We start from the raw sequence: 18,049 nt of genomic DNA on the forward strand, positions 1-18,049 counted from the left end.
GAACTACAACTCCCGTCGTGCCCCGCGGCGCCGGGGGGACTCCGCGCCTGCGCAGAGGCGCCGCCTTAAAAAGGCGGGAGTCTTCGCGCATGCGCAGCGCGCGCCGCCGCCATTTTCTTCTCCCCCTCCCCCCTGCGCCGCCATTTTCTTCCCCCCCACCCCCTCGAACCCCCTTTTTCTCTCCCCATGGCGCTGGTTTCAGCCGATTCCCGCATCGCGGAGCTGCTGGGGGAGCTGCACCAGCTCATCAAACAGACGCAGGTAACGGGGAGGAGGGAGGGGACCCGCTTTTTTTACCCCTGAGGGGGATTAGCGCCCCCCTCAGCCCCCTCGCCCCCTCAGCCCCATCCCCCCTCACCTCCTCCTCTTCCCCCCTCGCAGGAGGAGCGGTCCCGCAGCGAGCACAACCTCGTCAACATCCAGAAAACGCACGAGCGGATGCAGACGGAGAACAAAAGTGAGGAGACGGGGGGGTTGGGGGCTCCCTCCGTCGTTTTGGGGGCTCCCTGCGTGATTTTAGGGGCTCCCTCTATGATTTAGGGGGCTCCCCCTGTCATTTGCGGCCTCTCCACTTGATTTTAGAGGCTCCCCCTGTCATTTGGGGGCTCCCTCCGTGATTTTAGGGGCTCTCTCCTTGTCATTTTGGGCCTCCCCCATGATTTTGGGGTCTCCCCCTTGTCATTTGGGGCTCCCTCCATGATTTTAGGGTCTCTCTGCTTGTCATTTTGGGGCTCCCCCATGGTTTCGGGCTCTCCCCCTGTCATTTGGGGTCTCCTTCCGTGATTTTGGGGGCTCTCCCTGTCATTCAGGGGCTTCCTCTATAATCTGGGGGCTCCCCCGCATGATTTCGCACCTCCTCTCTCTGCTTTTGGGGCTCCCCATTGATTTTAGGGTCTCCCACCATGATTTAGGAGCTCCTGTTGTCATTTTTGGGGCTCCCCCTTGATTTAGGGGCCCCTTTTTTGTCATTTTTGGGTCTCCCCCCATGATTTTTGGGGGTCTCCCCTTGATTTTGGGCTCTCCCCTTGTTCTTCGGGTTCCCCCCACCCTGGTTTTAGGGTTTCCTCTCGCGCTTTGTGGGTTTCCTCATCGCTTTGGGGGCCCTTCGTGGGTTTTGGGGTCCCCCTGACCCCCCGTTTCCCTCCCCCCCCCCCAGTCTCCCCTTATTACAGGACGAAGCTGCGAGGTCTCTACACGACGGCCAAGGCGGACGCGGAGGCTGAGTGCAAGTAGGGACCCCAAATCCCCTTCTTTTAACCTCAAATCTTCCTCTTTTGACCCTAAATCCCCCTCCATTTTAGCCCCAAATTCTCACTTTTAGCTGAAACCTCTTGAAGTTTTAGTTTCCTTTTGTCCGTTCTCAGGTTTTCCTTCCTGTTTTTATATATTTTGTTATTTTTCTCCTTTTTCTACCTATTTTTCATTCACTTCTAGTTTTGTTCTGTTTGTTTTTCCATTTCTGTGACCTTTTTTTCCCCATTTCCATGTTTTTTTCTTCATTCTTCTCTATTCCCTGTTTTTTTTAATTTCTATGTTTTTTGCTTTTTTTTTGTTCAATTTCTTCACGTTCTCCCCCGTTTCCATGTGGTTTTTGTTTCATTTCTGTGGTTTTTTTGTCATTTTTTTCTCTAATTTTTTATCTTTCCCTCATTGTTATATTTTTCTCTTATTTCTAGTTTGTTTTTTTCTTTTCGTGCTATTTCCCTGCATTTTCCTGCTTTTCCCCTGTCATTTCCCCACGTTTTCCTTTCCCTTTTTCCATTTCCATGTTGTTTTTTCCCCAATTTCCATGATTTTCCTCTCCTTTCCTGCATTTCCACGTGTTTTTTTCCCCATTCCCATGATTTTTTTTTATTTTCCCCGTTTCCCCTGCATTTTCCTCTCATTTCCCCATTTTCCTTCCTTTTTTTTGCTATTTCTATCCGTTTCTTCTAATTTCCACACGTTTTTTTGTGATTTCCATGCATTTTGCTCCCCTTTTTCATGGCTTTTTAAAATTTTTCTCCATTTTCTTTCCTTTTTTTGCTATTCATGTTCTTTTCGTTTCATTGCAACGTGTTTTTTCCCTATTTCCATGCAGTTTTTTCCCTGTTTTCATGTGGTTTTTTTTCATTTTCACACTATTTTCCAATTTTTGCTTTCTCTTTCCCATTTTCTTTGCCTTTTCCCCCATTTTCTTTGCCTTTTCCCCCATTTTCTTTGCCTTTTCCCCCATTTTCTTTGCCTTTTCCCCCATTTTCTTTGCCTTTTCCCCCATTTCCGTGCCTTTTCCCCCATTTCCGTGCCTTTTCCCCCATTTCCGTGCCTTTTCCCCCATTTTCTTTGCCTTTTCCCCCATTTTCTTTGCCTTTTCCCCCAGTTTCTTTGCCTTTTCCCCCAGTTTCTTTGCCTTTTCCCCCAGTTTCTTTGCCTTTTCCCCATTTTCTTTGCCTTTTCCCCATTTTCTTTGCCTTTTCCCCCATTTTCTTTGCCTTTTCCCCCAGTTTCTTTGCCTTTTCCCCCAGTTTCTTTGCCTTTTCCCCCAGTTTCTTTGCCTTTTCCCCCATTTCCGTGCATTTCCCCCATTTTCTTTGCCTTTTCCCCCAGTTTCTTTGCCTTTTCCCCCATTTTCTGTGCCTTTTCCCCCATTTTCTTTGCCTTTTCCCCCATTTTCTTTGCCTTTTCCCCCATTTCCGTGCCTTTTTCTCCCCACTCCCCTGTTTTTCCCCTCCACTTCCCCTCCCCTCCCTCCCCTTTCCCCCCCCTCCCCCCCTTTTCCTCTCCCTTTCCCCCAATCCCTCTTTTCTCTCCCCTCTCCAGCATCCTCCGCAAGGCCCTGGACAAGGTGGCTGAGATCAAATCCCTCCTCGAGGAGCGCCGCATCGGTACCTCCACCCCCCCCCCCCCCCCAAAAAACCCCTCGACCCCCACGTTTCCCTCCGCAAACCCCTCAAATTCTCGTTTTCGCCCCCGTTTCAGCGGCCAAGATGGCGGGGCTGTACAGCGAGGCCGAGCCGCCGCGCAAGACCATGCGCCGGGGGGTGCTGATGACGCTGCTGCAGCAGTCGGCCATGACGCTCCCGCTCTGGATTGGCAAACCCGGCGAGAAGTGAGCGCGGGGCCCCCCGTTTTCGGTGCCAAACCCCTCCGCTTTGGGTCTCCCCAGCCCCTTTTTTTTTTTTTTTTTTTGTTTTCTCGCTTTCCAGGCCCCCCCCGCTGTGCGGCGCCGTGCCGGCCGCCGGAGACTACGTGGCCAAGCCCGGGGACAAGGTGGCCGCCAGGGTGAAGGCGCTCGAGGGCGACGAGCAGTGGATCCTGGCCGAGGTCGTCAGCTACAGCCACGCCGCCAACAAGTCAGCCCCGCCGCCGCGACGAGCGACCCCGAAACCCGAGGGTCCTGACCCCAAACCCCCAGATCCTGACCCAGAACTGACCCTGCGGCCCAGATCCTGACCCCGAACCCCCAGATCCTGACCCCAAACCCCCAGATCCTGACCCAGAACTGACCCTGCGGCCCAGATCCTGACCCCGAACCCTCAGATCCTGACCCCAAACCCTCAGATCCTGACCCCAAACCCTCAGATCCTGACCCAAAACCCCCAGATCCTGACCCAAAACCCCGAGATTCTGACCCAAAACTGACCCTGTGGCCCAGATCCTGACCCCAAACCCTCAGATCCTGACCCAAAACCCTGAGATCCTGACCCAAAACCAACTGTGTGCCCCAAATCCTGACCCAAAACCCCGAGATCCTGACCCAAAACCCCCAGATCCTGACCCAAAACTGACCCAAAACCCCAAGATCCTGACCCAGAACCCCAAGATCCTGACTCAAAACTGACCCAAAACCCCGAGATCCTGACCCAAAACCCCGAGATCCTGACCCAAAACTGACCCCAAACCCCAAGATCCTGACCCAAAACCCTCAAATCTTGACCCAAAACCCCAAGATCCTGACTCAAAACTGACCCCAAACCCCAAGATCCTGAACCAAAACCCCGAGATTCTGACCCAAAACTGACCCTGCGGCCCAGATCCTGACCCAAAACCCCCAGATCCTGACCCAAAACCCCCAGATCTGACCCAAAACTGACCCAAAACCCTCAGATCCTGACCTAGAACCCCGAAATCCTGACCCAGAACCCTGAAATCCTGACCCAGAACCCTGAAATCCTGACCCAAAACTGATCCTGCGGCCCAGATCCTGACCCCAAGCCCTCAGATCCTGACCCAAAACTGACCCAAAACCCCGAGATCCTGACCCAAAACCCCGAGATCCTGACCCAAAACCCCGAGATCCTGACCCAAAACTCCAAGATCCTGACCCAAAACCCCGAGATCCTGACCCAAAACTGACCCTGCGGCCCAGATTCTGACCCAAAACCCTCAGATCTTGACCCAAAACTGACCCCAAATCCTCAGATCCTGACCCAAAACCCCAAGATCCTGACTCAAAACTGACCCCAAACCCCAAGATCCTGACCCAAAACCCCGAGATCCTGACCCAAAACTGACCCTGCGGCCCAGATCCTGACCCAAAACCCCCAGATCCTGACTCAAAACTGGCCCCAAACCCCAAGATCCTGACCCAAAACCCCAAGATCCTGACTCAAAACTGACCCAAAACTCCAAGATCCTGACCCAAAACTCCAAGATCCTGACCCAAAACTGACCCCAAACCCCCAGTTCCTGACCCAAAACTGATGCTGCGGCCCAGATCCTGACCCCAACCCCTCAGATCCTGACCCAAAACTCTGAGATCCTGACCCAAAACCAACCATGCGCCTCAAATCCTGACCCAAAACCCCGAGATCCTGACCCAAAACCCCCAGATCTGACCCAAAACTGACCCAGAACCCTCAGATCCTGACCCCAACCCCTCAGATCCTGACCCAAAACTCTGAGATCCTGACCCAAAACCAACCATGCGCCCCAAATCCTGACCCAAAACCCCGAGATCCTGACCCAAAACCCCCAGATCCTGACCCAAAACTGACCCAAAACCCCAAGACCCTGACCTAGAACCCCGAAATCCTGACCCAGAACCCTGAAATCCTGACCCAGAACCCTGAAATCCTGACCCAAAACTGATCCTGCGGCCCAGATCCTGACCCCAAGCCCTCAGATCCTGACCCAAAACTGACCCCAAACCCTCAGATCCTGACCCAAAACCCCGAGATCCTGACCCAAAACCCCGAGATCCTGACCCAAAACTCCAAGATCCTGACCCAAAACCCCGAGATCCTGACCCAAAACTGACCCTGCGGCCCAGATTCTGACCCAAAACCCTCAGATCTTGACCCAAAACTGACCCCAAATCCTCAGATCCTGACCCAAAACCCTGAGATCCTGACTCAAAACTGATTTTGCGCCCCAAATCCTGACCCCAAACCACCTGTTGTGACCTAAAACACGGGGATTTTGCCCCAAAACCGACCCTGGACCCCAAATCCTGACCCCAAACCACCTGTTCTGCCCCAAAACACGGGGATTTTGCCCCAAAACCGCTTATCCCCATGTAAAACCTCCAAATCCTGACCCCAAACCACCTGTTCTGACCCAAAACACCTGGATTCTGACCCAAACCCAACCCTGCGCCCCAAATCCTGACCCCAAACACCTGGATTGTGCCCCAAACCCACCTGTTCTGACCCAAAATCCCTGGATTTTGACTCAAAACCAACTCTGCCCCCCAAATCCTGCCCCCAAACTGACCCCGTGCCCAAAAAACCAAGCCCTGAGCCCCAAAATCCTCCCTTTTTGCCCCAAAACCCATCCCTGTGCCTTTTTTTCTCCCCCAGATATGAAGTGGACGACATCGACGAGGAAGGAAAAGAGTGAGTGACCCCAAAACCCTCTGAATCACCCCAAACCCACCCCTTGAACCGCCCTGTACCTCCCAAACTGCCCTAAATGTGCTCGAATCGACCCTAAATCCCCTGGAATCCTCTTAAATCCCCAAGAATCGCTCCAAACTGCCCCTAAATCCCCTGGAATCGCCCCAAACTGCTCCTAAATCCCCTGGAATCGCCCCAAACTGCTCCTAAATCCCCTGGAAACGCCCCAAACTGCTCCTAAATCCCCTGGAATCGCCCCAAACTGTTTTTAAATTCTCTGGAATCGTCCTAAATTCTCTCTGATCCCCCCAAACTGCCCCTAAATCCCCTGGAATTGCCCTAAATCCTCTCTGATCCCCCCCAAACTGCCCCTAAATCCCCTGGAATCACCCCAAACTGCCCTGAAATCCCCTGGAATCGCCCCCAAATCCCCCCAAACTGATCCAAAGTCCCCCAAAATCCCCTGGAATCACCTGAAATCCCCCAAACCAACTCAAAATCCCCTGGAATCGCCCCAAAATCCCCTGGAATCGCCCCAAAATCCCCTGGAATCGCCCTAAATCCCTCAGAATCCCCCCAAAATCCCCCAGAATCCCCTGGAATCGCCCTAAAATCCCCTGGAATCCCCCCAAAATCCCCTGGAATCACCTGAAATCCCCTCAAACCGATCCCAAATCCCCTGGAATCCCCTGTTATTGCCCTAAAATCTTTTGGAATTGGCCCCAAATCCCCTGGAATCACCTTAAATCCCTCAGAATCACCCCAAAATCCCCAAGAATCGCCCTAAATCCCCTGGAATCACCCCAAAATCCCCTGGAATCACCTGAAATCCCCCCAAACCGATCCAAAATCCCCTGGAATCCTCTGGAATTGCCCTAGAATCTTTTGGAATTGGCCCAAAATCCCCAAGAATCACTGTAAATCCCTTGGAATCACCCCAAAATCCCGTGGAATTGCCCTAAATCGCCTCGTATCGCTCTAAATCCCTCGGAATCCCCCCAAAATCCCCTGGAATCACGTGAAATCCCCCCAAACCAATCCAAAATCCCCCAGAATCCCCTGGAATCGCTCTAAAATCTCTTGGAATTGGCCCAAAATGCCCAAGAATCGCTGTAAGTCCTTTGGAATCGCCCCAAAATCCCGTGGAATTGCCCTAAATCCCTCAGAATCCCCCCAAAATCTTCTGGAATCACCTGAAATCCCCTAGAATCGCCCCAATATCCCCTGGAATCACCTGAAATCCCCCCAAACCGATCCAAAATCCCCCGGAATCCCCTGGAATCGCCCTAAAATTTCTTGGAATTGCCCACAAATCCCCTGCAATCACCTGAAATCCCCCCAAACCGATCCAAAATCCCCTGGAATCGCCCCCAAATCCCCTGGAATCGCCCCCAAATCCCCTGGAATCACCCTAAATCCCTCAGAATCCCCCCAAAATCCCCTGGAATCGCCCTAAATCCATCAGAATCCCCCCCAAATCCCTCGGAATCGCCCTAAATCCCTCAGAATCCCCCCAAAATCCCCTGGAATCGCCCCCAAATCCCCTGGAATCGCCCTAAATCCATCAGAATCTCCCCAAATCCCTCGGAATCGCCCTAAATCCCTCAGAATCGCCCCCAAATCCCTCGGAATCGCCCCCAAATCCCCTGGAATCGCCCCCAAATCCCCTGGAATCGCCCCCAAATCCCTCGGAATCGCCCTAAATCCCTCGGAATCGCTCTAAATCCCCTGGAATCGCCTTGAATCCCTCGGAATCGCTCCCAAATCCCCTGGAATCACCCTAAATACATCGGAATCCCCCCCAGATCCCCTGGAATCGCCCCAAATCCCCTGGAATCGCCCCCAAATCCCTCGGATTCGCCCCCAAATCCCCTGGAATCGCCCCCAAATCCCCTGGAATCGCCCTAAATCCCTCAGAATCGCCCCCAAATCCCCCGGAATCGCCCTAAATCCCTCAGAATCCCCCCAAAATCCCCTGGAATCGCCCCAAATCCATCAGAATCCCCCCCAAATCCCTCGGAATCGCCCTAAATCCCTCAGAATCCCCCCAAAATCCCCTGGAATCGCCCCCAAATCCCCTGGAATCGCCCTAAATCCATCAGAATCTCCCCAAATCCCTCGGAATCGCCCTAAATCCCTCAGAATCGCCCCCAAATCCCTCGGAATCGCCCCCAAATCCCCTGGAATCGCCCCCAAATCCCCTGGAATCGCCCCCAAATCCCCTGGAATCGCCCCCAAATCCCTCGGAATCGCCCTAAATCCCTCGGAATCGCTCTAAATCCCCTGGAATCGCCTTGAATCCCTCGGAATCGCTCCCAAATCCCCTGGAATCGCCCTAAATACATCGGAATCCCCCCCAGATCCCCTGGAATCGCCCCAAATCCCCTGGAATCGCCCCCAAATCCCTCGGATTCGCCTCCAAATCCCTCGGAATCGCCCCCAAATCCCCTGGAATCGCCCCCAAATCCCCTGGAATCGCCCTAAATCCCTCAGAATCGCCCCCAAATCCCCCGGAATCGCCCTAAATCCCTCAGAATCCCCCCAAAATCCCCTGGAATCGCCCCAAATCCATCAGAATCCCCCCCAAATCCCTCGGAATCGCCCTAAATCCCTCGGAATCGCCCCCAAATCCCCTGGAATCGCCCTAAATCCCTCAGAATCCCCCCCAAATCCCCTGGAATCGCCCCCAAATCCCCTGGAATCACCCTAAATCCCTCAGAATCCCCCCAAAATCCCCTGGAATCGCCCCAAAATCCCCTGGAATCGCCTTGAATCCCTCGGAATCGCCCCCAAATCCCCTGGAATCGCCCTAAATCCCTCAGAATCCCCCCAAATCCCTCGGAATCGCCCTAAATCCCCTGGAATCGCCCCCAAATCCCCTGGAATCGCCCTAAATCCCCTGGAATTGCCCCCAAATCCCCTGGAATCGCCCCCAAATCCCCTGGAATCGCCCTAAATCCCTCAGAATCCCCCCAAATCCCTTGGAATCGCCCTAAATCCCTCGGAATTGCCCCCAAAATCCCCTGGAATCGCCCTCAAATCTCCTGGAATCGCCCCCAAATCCTTCGGAATCACCCCAAATCCCCTGGAATCGCCCTAAATCCCTCAGAATCACCCCAAAATCCCTCGGAATCGCCCTAAATCCCTCGGAATCGCCCCCAAATCCCCTGGAATCGCCCCCAAATCCCCTGGAATCGCCCCCAAATCCCCTGGAATCGCCCTAAATCCCCTGGAATCGCCCCCAAATCCCTCGGAATCGCCCCCAAATCCCCTGGAATCGCCTTAAATCCCTCAGAATCCCCACAAAATCCCCTGGAATCGCCCTAAATCCCTCAGAATCCCTACAAAATCCCCTGGAATCGCCCCCAAATCCCCTGGAATCGCCTTGAATCCCTCGGAATCGCCCCCAAATCCCCTGGAATCGCCCTAAATCCATCAGAATCCCCCCCAAATCCCCTGGAATCCCCCCCAAATCCCCTGGAATCGCCCCTAAATCCCTCAGAATCGCCCCCAAATCCCTCGGAATCGCCCTAAATCCCTCGGAATCGCTCCCAAATCCCCTGGAATCGCCCTAAATCCATCAGAATCCCCCCCAGATCCCCTGGAATCGCCCCCAAATCCCCTGGAATCACCCTAAATCCCTCAGAATCCCCCCCAAATCCCCTGGAATTGCCCCAAATCCCCTGGAATCGCCCCCAAATCCCCTGGAATCACCCTAAATCCGTCAGAATCCCTACAAAATCCCCTGGAATCGCCCCCAAATCCCCTGGAATCGCCTTGAATCCCTCGGAATCGCCCCCAAATCCCCTGGAATCGCCCTAAATCCCTCAGAATCCCCCCAAATCCCTCGGAATCGCCCTAAATCCCCTGGAATCGCCCCCAAATCCCCTGGAATCGCCCCCAAATCCCCTGGAATCGCCCTAAATCCCTCAGAATCCCCCCAAATCCCTCGGAATCGCCCTAAATCCCTCGGAATTGCCCCCAAAATCCCCTGGAATCGCCCTCAAATCCCCTGGAATCGCCCCCAAATCCTTCGGAATCACCCCAAATCCCCTGGAATCGCCCTAAATCCCTCAGTATCACCCCAAAATCCCTCGGAATCGCCCTAAATCCCCTGGAATCGCCCCCAAATCCCCTGGAATCGCCCCCAAATCCCTCGGAATCGCCCCCAAATCCCTCGGAATCCCCCCAAATCCCTCGGAATCGCCCTAAATCCCCTGGAATCGCCCCCAAATCCCTCGGAATCGCCCCCAAATCCCCTGGAATCGCCCTAAATCCATCAGAATCCCCACAAAATCCCCTGGAATCGCCCTAAATCCCTCAGAATCGCCCCCAAATCCCTCGGAATCGCCCTAAATCCATCAGAATCCCCCCAAAATCCCCTGGAATCGCCCCCAAATCCCCTGGAATCGCCCCCAAATCGCTCGGAATCACCCCAAATCCCCTGGAATCGCCCTAAATCCCTCAGAATCCCCCCAAAATCCCTCGGAATCGCCCTAAATCCCTCGGAATCGCCCTAAATCCCTCGGAATCTCCCCCAAATCCCCTGGAATCGCCCCCAAATCCCTCGGAATCGCCCCCAAATCCCCTGGAATCGCCCTAAATCCATCAGAATCCCCACAAAATCCCCTGGAATCGCCCTAAATCCCTCAGAATCGCCCCCAAATCCCTCGGAATCGCCCTAAATCCATCAGAATCCCCCCAAAATCCCCTGGAATCGCCCCCAAATCCCCTGGAATCGCCCCCAAATCCCTCGGAATCACCCCAAATCCCCTGGAATCGCCCTAAATCCCTCAGAATCCCCCCAAAATCCCTCGGAATCGCCCTAAATCCCTCGGAATCGCCCTAAATCCCTCGGAATCTCCCCCAAATCCCTCGGAATCGCCCCCAAATCCCTCGGAATCGCCCCCAAATCCCCTGGAATCGCCCCCAAATCCCCTGGAATCGCACCCAAATCCCCTGGAATCACTCTAAATCCCTCAGAATCCCCCCAAAATCCCCTGGAATCGCCCTAAATCCCTCAGAATCCCTACAAAATCCCCTGGAATCGCCCCCAAATCCCCTGGAATCGCCCCCAAATCCTTCGGAATCACCCCAAATCCCCTGGAATCGCCCTAAATCCCTCAGAATCGCCCCCAAATCCCTCGGAATCGCCCCCAAATCCCCTGGAATCGCCCCAAATCCCCTGGAATCCCCCCCAAATCCCCTGGAATCGCCCCCAAATCCCTCGGAATCGCCCCCAAATCCCCTGGAATCGCCCTAAATCCATCAGAATCCCCCCCAAATCCCTCGGAATCGCCCTAAATCCCCTGGAATCGCCCCCAAATCCCTCGGAATCGCCCCCAAATCCCTCGGAATCGCCCCCAAATCCCCTGGAATCGCCCTAAATCCCCTGGAATCCCCCCCAAATCCCCTGGAATCGCCCTAAATCCCTCGGAATTGCCCTAAATCCCTCGGAATCGCCCCCAAATCCCCTGGAATCGCCTTGAATCCCTTGCAATCGCTCTAAATCCCTCGGAATCATCCCAAAATCCCCTGGAATCGCCCCAAATCCCCTGGAATCGCCCCCAAATCCCCTGGAATCGCCCCCAAATCCCCTGGAATCGCTGTAAATCCCTCGGAATCCCCCCAAAATCCCCTGGAATCGCCCTAAATCCATCAGAATCCCCACAAAGTCCCCTGGAATCGCCCCCAAATCCCCTGGAATTGCCCTAAATCCCTCGGAATCGCCCTAAATCCCCTGGAATCGCCTTGAATCCCCTGGAATCGCCCCCAAATCCCCTGGAATCGCCCTAAATCCCTCAGAATCACCCCAAAATCCCTCGGAATCGCCCCCAAATCCCCTGGAATCGCCTTGAATCCCTCGGAATCGCCCCCAAATCCCCTGGAATCGCCCTAAATCCCTCAAAATCCCCCCCAAATCCCCTGGAATCGCCCCCAAATCCCCTGGAATTGCCCTAAATCCCTCAGAATCACCCCAAAATCCCTCGGAATCGCCCTAAATCCCTCGGAATCGCCCCCAAATCCCTCGGAATCGCCCTAAATCCCCCGGAATCGCCCCCAAATCCCCTGGAATCGCCCTAAATCCATCAGAATCCCCACAAAATCCCCTGGAATCGCCCTAAATCCATCAGAATCCCCACAAAATCCCCTGGAATCGCCCTAAATCCCCTGGAACCCCCCCCAACCGCCCCGTTTCTCCGGCAGGCGGCACACGCTGAGCCGGCGCCGCATCATCCCGCTGCCGCAGTGGAAAACGAACCCGGAGACGGACCCCGAGGCCCTTTTCCAGCGGGAGCAGCTCGTCCTCGCCCTCTACCCCCAGACCACCTGCTTCTACCGCGCCCTCATCCACGCGCCCCCCCAGCGCGTGCGTACCCCCAAACCCCCTCCTCGCGCCCCCAAAATCCCACCCCCACCCCAAAATCCCACCCCCAGCCCTCAAAATCCACCTTTTCCCAACCCCAAATCCCGCATTTCAGCCTCGATTCCCCTATTTCAGACCCCAAATCCCCTTTTTTCTCCCAAATTTGCTCTTTTCTGCCCCAATTTCCCCTTTTTCTACTCCAATTTCTCCCTTTTCTGCCCAAAAAGCCCTTTTTTTGCTCCAAATCTTTTTCTTTTGCCTCACATCCTCCTTTTTTTGCCCCAAATTCCTCTTTTTTGCCCCAAATTCCTCTTTTTTGCCCCAAATTCCTCTTTTTTTGCCCCAAATTCCTCTTTTTTGCCCCAAATTCCTCTTTTTTGCCCCAACCCCCCCCTTTTAGACCCAAACGCCCTCGTTTTGCCCCAAACCCCCGTTTTAGCCCCAAACTCCCTCTTTTTCTTTCCCAAACCCCCATTTTTGTCTCTAATCCCATATTTTTCTTCCCAAATCCCCTTTTTCCACCCCAAATCTCATTTTCCTTACCCAAATCCCCCTCTTTTTGCCCCAAATCCCCCTCTTTTTTATCCCATATCCCTTCTTTTTCCCCCAAATCTCATTTTCCTTGCCCAGACCCCCCTCTTTTTGCCCTAAATCTCTTTTTTTTGCCCCAACCCCCCATTTTTCTTTTCCAAACCCCCTTTTCTGCCTCTAATCTTCCTTTTTTCCACCCCAAATCCTCTTTTTCCACCCCAAATCCCCTTTTCCACCCCAAATCTCATTTTCCTTGCCCCAAACTCTCTTCTTTTTGCCCCGAGCCCCTCTTTTTTTGCCCCAACTCCCCATTTTTCTTCTCCAAACCCCCCTTTTTGCCTCTAATCCTCCTTTTTTCCACCCTAAATCCCCTTTTTCCACCCCAAATCCCATTTTTCCACCCCAAATCTCATTTTCTTTGCCCCAAACCCCCTTCTTTTTGCCCCGAACCCGTTTTTTTTTCCTCCATATCCCCGTTTTCCACCCCAAATCTCATTTTCCTTGCCCCGAACCCCCTCTTTTTGCCCCCAACTCCCCTCTTTTTGCCCCAAATCCCTTTTTTTTGCCCCAAATTCCTGTTTTTCCGCCCCCTGCAGCCTCAGGACGACTACTCGGTGCTGTTTGAGGACACGTCGTACGCCGACGGCTACTCCCCCCCCCTCAACGTCGCCCAGCGCTACGTCGTCGCCTGCCGCGAGACCAAGAAGAAGTGATTGAGCCCCTCCCGGAAGCGGAAGTGGCCCCTCCCGGAAGCGGAAGTGGCCCCTCCCGGAAGAGGAAGTGCCTCCCGGAAGAGGAAGTAGAGGCGTTTTATCACCTGGAAGTGACACGATGCAGCCAGAAATGAGGTTGAGAACGTAGAAAAGGGGCCTGGGAGGGAGGTGGCGCACCCGGAAGTGGGAGGAGCACCCGGAAGTGGCACCCGGAAGTGGGGTGGGGCACCCGGAAGTGGCGGTGGGGAAGGGGAAATGGGGTTTGGGGCAGCTCAGGGTGGGGTGGGGGAGCTCAGAAATGGGGTTAGGGCGTTCGGAAATGGGGGCGGGGGACCCGGAAGTGGCGTCCAGGACCCGGAAGTGGGGGCGGGGCACCCGGAAGTGGTGTCCAGAACCCGGAAGTGGGGGTGGGATACCCTTAAGTGAGGGCAGGGTGCATCGGAAGTGGGACGTGACACCCGGAAGTGGGGTTGGAGACCCGGAAATGAAGAAAGAAATAAAAAAATAAATAGATTTTATTATAAAAAGTAGCGTTTTGGGGTCAGGAGGGGCCCCGGGAGGTGGGGGAGGGGCCGTGGGCCTCGCGGTGCCGCCGGATCAGGTCGCCCCACAGCAGGGGGAGGGCGCACCTGGGGGGCAGAGACCCATAAGTGCTCCCCCCCAGACCCACAACTGACCCCCCCAGACCCATAACTGCCCCTCTCAGCCCCATAACTGCCCCCCCAGACCCACAACTGCCCCTCTCAGCCCCATAACTGCCCCCCAGACCCACAACTGCCCCCCCAGACTCACAACTGCTCCTCTCAGACCCGTAACCACCCCCCCATGACCCACAACTGCCCCCCAGACCCACAATTGCCCCCTCAGCCCCATAACTGCCCTCTTAGACCCACAACTGCCTCTCTCAGACCCGTAGCCACCCCCTATGACCCATAACTGCCCCCCCAGACCCGCAACTGCCCCCTCAGGCCCATAACTGCTCCTCCAGACTCACAACTGCCCCTCTCAGCCGCATTACTGCCCCTCTCAACCCCATAACTGCCCCCCAGACCCACAAGTGCCCCTCTCAGATCCACAACTACTCTCCTGGGACCCGTAACTGCTCCCTCAGACCCACAACTGCCCCCCCAGCCCCACAACTGCCCCTCTCAGACCCGTAGCCACCCCCCTATGACCCATAGCTGCCCCCCCACACCCACAACTGCTTCTCTCAGCCCCATAACTGCTCCCCAGACCCACAACTGCCCCCCCAGACTCACAACTGCCCCTCTCAGCCCCATAACTGCCCCCCAGACCCACAAGTGCCCCTCTCAAACCTGTAACCAGCTCCCTATGACCCACAACTGCCTCCTCAGACCCACAACTGCCCCCTCAGACCCACAACTGCCCCTCTCAGCCCCATAACTGCCCCCCAGCCCCACAACTGCCCCTCTCAGACCCGTAACCACCCCCCCGTGACCCACAACTGCCCCCCCAGCCCCACAACTGCCCCTCTCAGACCCGTAGCCACCCCCCTATGACCCATAGCTGCCCCCCCACACCCACAACTGCTTCTCTCAGCCCCATAACTGCTCCCCAGACCCACAACTGCCCCCCCAGACTCACAACTGCCCCTCTCAGCCCCATAACTGCCCCCCAGACCCACAAGTGCCCCTCTCAAACCTGTAACCAGCTCCCTATGACCCACAACTGCCTCCTCAGACCCACAACTGCCCCCTCAGACCCACAACTGCCCCTCTCAGACCCGTAACCACCCCCCCGTGACCCACAACTGCCCCCCCAGACCCACAACTGCCCCTCTCAGACCCGTAGCCACCCCCCTATGACCCATAGCTGCCCCCCCACACCCACAACTGCTTCTCTCAGCCCCATAACTGCTCCCTAGACCCACAACTGCCCCCCCAGACTCACAACTGCCCCTCTCAGCCCCATAACTGCCCCCCCAGACCCACAACTGCTCCCTAGGACCCATACCTGCCCCCCAGACCCATAACTGCTCCTCTCAGCCTCTTAACTGCCCCTCTCATCCCACAACTGCCCCCCCCAGACCCACAACTGCCCCTCTAGCCCCCCCAGAGCCGTAACTAACCCCTTCCCCTGCCCCTCCCCCTTCCCCTCAGCCCCTCCCCCTCCCCCTCAGGCCCCGCCCCCTCCCCCCCCGGCCCCGCCCACCTGGGACACGGGCCCTGCAGGGGCAGCAGCTCGCGGGGCTCGGGGCCGAGGAGGCTCCGGGCGAGGCAGGGGGGGTGAGCGGCCAGGGGGCAGCGCGGGCAGCGCAGGGGGGGGAGGAGCGGCTGGGGGGGGGGGGGGGGGGGGGAGGGGAGGGGGGCTTTTAGCCCCTCCCCCACCCCACAGCCCCTCCCCCACTCCCTTAACCCCATATCCTGCCCCTCCCCCCTCTTTTCAGCCCCTCCCCCGCTCCTTGAACCCCACTTCAAGCCCGTCCCCCGCGCTCAGTCCCCTCTCCCACCCCTCCAAGCCCCTCCCCCAGCCCCATAAGCCCCTCCCCCAGCCCTCAAGGCCCCTCCCCCACCCCCTCAAGCTCCCTCTTCCCCTCCAGCCCCTCCCCCAAGCCCCAAAATCCCACACAAGCCCCTCCCCCACCCCTTCGATCCCATTTCAAGCCCCTCCCCACTCCCTCAGGTCCCTCCCCCACCCGTTAAGAGGCTCTTTAGGCCCCTCCCCCACCCTCAAGCCCCTCCCCCACTCATTTAGGCCCCTCCCCCACCCCTTAAGACCCCACTTCAAGCCCCTCCCCCATCCTCAAGCCCCTCCCCTCTCCTTTAGGCCCCTCCCCCACCCCTTAAGGCCCCTCCCTCTCCTTTAGGCCCCTCCCCTCTCCTTTAGGCCCCTCCCTCACCCCTTCAGGCCCCTCCCCTCTCCTTTACGCCCTTCCCCCACCCCTTAAGACCCACTTGAAGCCCCTCCCCCACCCCATTAACCCCTCCCCTCCCCCCTCGCTCACCTCGTACCCCTCCCCGCAGAGGTCACATGACGCGCTGGGGGGCGGGGCCTCCTCCTCCCTGTGCCCCTCCCCCTCCTCCTCCTCTTCCTCCCCCGGCCCCTCCCCCTCCTCGACGACGACGTGGGGGGGGGGCGGGGGCCGCAGGGGGGGGAGGGGCGGGGGCCGCAGCCAGCGGAGCCGCAGGGGGAGGCGGCGCCAGGGGGGGGCCCCGAGAAGGAGGGGGAGGGTCCTCAGGGCCCGGCCCAGAGCCCCCCCCACCCCCCGTGCCCCCCGGCGCGACCCCCTGCGCCCCCCCCCGAGCCCCCCGAGTCCCCGCAGGCGCCGCGACCGCCCCGGGTGCTGCCAGGCCCACTCGAACTGCGGGGGAGGGGGGGGAAAAGGGGGTCAGGGACCCCCCAAAATCCTCCCCCACCCGCGAAGAACCCCCCCTCCCACCTTTAGCCCCTCCCCCATATTCATAGGAACCCCCCCATCCCCCTTCAGCCCCTCCCCCACAGCTCCAGGAACCCCCCCAGCCCCTCCCCCACCCACCTAGGACCCCCCCAGCCCCTCCCCCACTCACCCAGGACCCCCCCATCCCCCTTCAGCCCCTCCCCCACACCCATAGGCCCCTCCCCTCCCAACTTAAGCCCCTCCCCCACCCACCCAACCCCCCCCCAGCCCCTCCCCCACCCACCTAGGCCCCCCCCCCGGCCCCTCCCCCCTCACCCTGAGGGCAGCGATGACGCTGGGGAAGCCGTAAACGAAGAGCTCGAGGGCCCTGGGGGGGGGGAGGGGAGGTGAGAGACCCTCCCCCACTCTTCACCCCTCCCCCACCCCCTTTAGCCCCTCCCCCACCCTCTAAGCCCCCTCCCCCACCCAGCAAACCCCTCCCCCACCCTTTTAGGCCCCTCCCCCACCCCTTTTACCCCCTCCCAACCCCTTTAGGCCCCCCTCCTCCCTTCTACCCCCTCCCCTCCCCCTTTACCCCTCCCCCCTCCCCCACTCCTTAAGCCCCCTCCCCTCCCTTTTCCCCCCTCCCCACCCCCTTTAGGCCCCTCCCCACCCCCTTTTCCCCCTCCCCCTCCCCTCTAGCCCCTCCCCCTCCCCTCTAGCCCCTCCCCACCCTCTAAACTCCCCTCCCCCACCCTCTAAACTCCCCTCCCCCACCCATTTTACCCCCTCCCAACCCCTTTAGGCCCCTCCCCTCCCTTTTACCCCCTCCCCTCCCCCTCCCCCACTCTTTAAGCCCCCTCCCCTACCCATTTTACCCCCTCCCCCTCTCCTCTACCCCCTCCCCCACCTCTATCACCCCCTCCCCACCCCTTCTAACCCCTCCCCCACCCCCTTTAGCCCCTCCCCCACCCCCTAACCCCCCCCCCCTCACCAGGGCCCCCCCCTGCTGGTGGCGCGGGCCCCGCCGCGGCCCCTCCCCCCGTTGTGCTGCCGGAGCCGCCGCCGGGGGGACACCGAGAACCCCACGTAGCAGCGCGGGGAGGGGGAGGGGCCGACCGGCCGCAGCAGGTACACGCACCGCATGGCGGGGGCCTCCCCGCACCCACAAGGCCCCGCGGCGCCCCCCGGTCGCCTACATTACCCACAAGGCCCCGCGGCGCCCCAGTAGCCGCCTCGTTACCCACAAGGCCCCGCGACACCCCATAGCGGCTGCCTCGTTACC

The 18,049-nt window shown here is 57.6% G+C and overlaps 2 protein-coding genes across 5 annotated transcripts; one reads left to right on the forward strand and one right to left on the reverse strand.

Annotated features, from left to right (window-relative positions):
* The first annotated feature begins 160 nt into the window (after nucleotides 1-160).
* Nucleotides 161-13,667, forward strand: SGF29 (SAGA complex associated factor 29). Of its 2 annotated transcripts, XM_069882147.1 has the most exons (9): nucleotides 161-261; nucleotides 382-457; nucleotides 1,157-1,229; nucleotides 2,800-2,864; nucleotides 2,959-3,088; nucleotides 3,186-3,332; nucleotides 5,781-5,816; nucleotides 12,024-12,186; nucleotides 13,311-13,667. In XM_069882147.1, exons 1-9 carry the CDS (start codon nucleotides 187-189, stop codon nucleotides 13,425-13,427), a joined length of 882 nt encoding a protein of 293 aa, XP_069738248.1. In that variant the 5' UTR covers nucleotides 161-186; the 3' UTR covers nucleotides 13,428-13,667. The 2 variants fall into 2 exon arrangements, with proteins under 2 accessions (XP_069738248.1, XP_069738249.1); XM_069882148.1 differs by lacking the exon at nucleotides 12,024-12,186.
* A 257-nt stretch (nucleotides 13,668-13,924) lies between these two features.
* Nucleotides 13,925-18,013, reverse strand: LOC138734487 (structure-specific endonuclease subunit SLX1-like). Of its 3 annotated transcripts, none has more exons than XM_069882143.1 (5): nucleotides 17,759-17,996; nucleotides 17,101-17,152; nucleotides 16,393-16,749; nucleotides 15,600-15,721; nucleotides 13,925-14,056 (listed from the first exon to the last, which is right to left on the reverse strand). In XM_069882143.1, the coding sequence occupies exons 1-5, from the start codon at nucleotides 17,908-17,910 to the stop codon at nucleotides 13,969-13,971; spliced, it is 771 nt and encodes a 256-aa protein (XP_069738244.1). In that variant the 5' UTR covers nucleotides 17,911-17,996; the 3' UTR covers nucleotides 13,925-13,968. The 3 variants fall into 3 exon arrangements, with proteins under 3 accessions (XP_069738244.1, XP_069738247.1, XP_069738245.1); XM_069882146.1 differs by having other exon boundaries at nucleotides 17,906-17,972; XM_069882144.1 differs by lacking the exon at nucleotides 15,600-15,721 and having other exon boundaries at nucleotides 17,759-18,013.
* Between the last annotated feature and the right edge of the window lie 36 nt (nucleotides 18,014-18,049).

Source organism: Phaenicophaeus curvirostris, unplaced genomic scaffold (genome assembly GCF_032191515.1).
Source record: "Phaenicophaeus curvirostris isolate KB17595 unplaced genomic scaffold, BPBGC_Pcur_1.0 scaffold_84, whole genome shotgun sequence".
Taxonomy (NCBI): domain Eukaryota; kingdom Metazoa; phylum Chordata; class Aves; order Cuculiformes; family Cuculidae; genus Phaenicophaeus; species Phaenicophaeus curvirostris.

Coding starts and splice junctions, on each gene's coding strand:
- SGF29 (XM_069882147.1), top strand. CDS start 187: ATGGCGCTGGTTTCAGCCGATTCCCGCATCGCGGAGCTGCTGGGGGAG. Junction 262..381: donor AGCTCATCAAACAGACGCAG/GTAACGGGGAGG, acceptor CCCCCCTCGCAG/GAGGAGCGGTCCCGCAGCGA. Junction 3,089..3,185: donor ATTGGCAAACCCGGCGAGAA/GTGAGCGCGGGG, acceptor CTCGCTTTCCAG/GCCCCCCCCGCTGTGCGGCG.
- LOC138734487 (XM_069882143.1), bottom strand. CDS start 17,910: ATGCGGTGCGTGTACCTGCTGCGGCCGGTCGGCCCCTCCCCCTCCCCG. Junction 17,153..17,758: donor ACCAGCAGGGGGGGGCCCTG/GTGAGGGGGGGG, acceptor CCCCCCCCCCAG/GGCCCTCGAGCTCTTCGTTT. Junction 15,722..16,392: donor TCTGCGGGGAGGGGTACGAG/GTGAGCGAGGGG, acceptor CCCCCCCCCCAG/CCGCTCCTCCCCCCCCTGCG.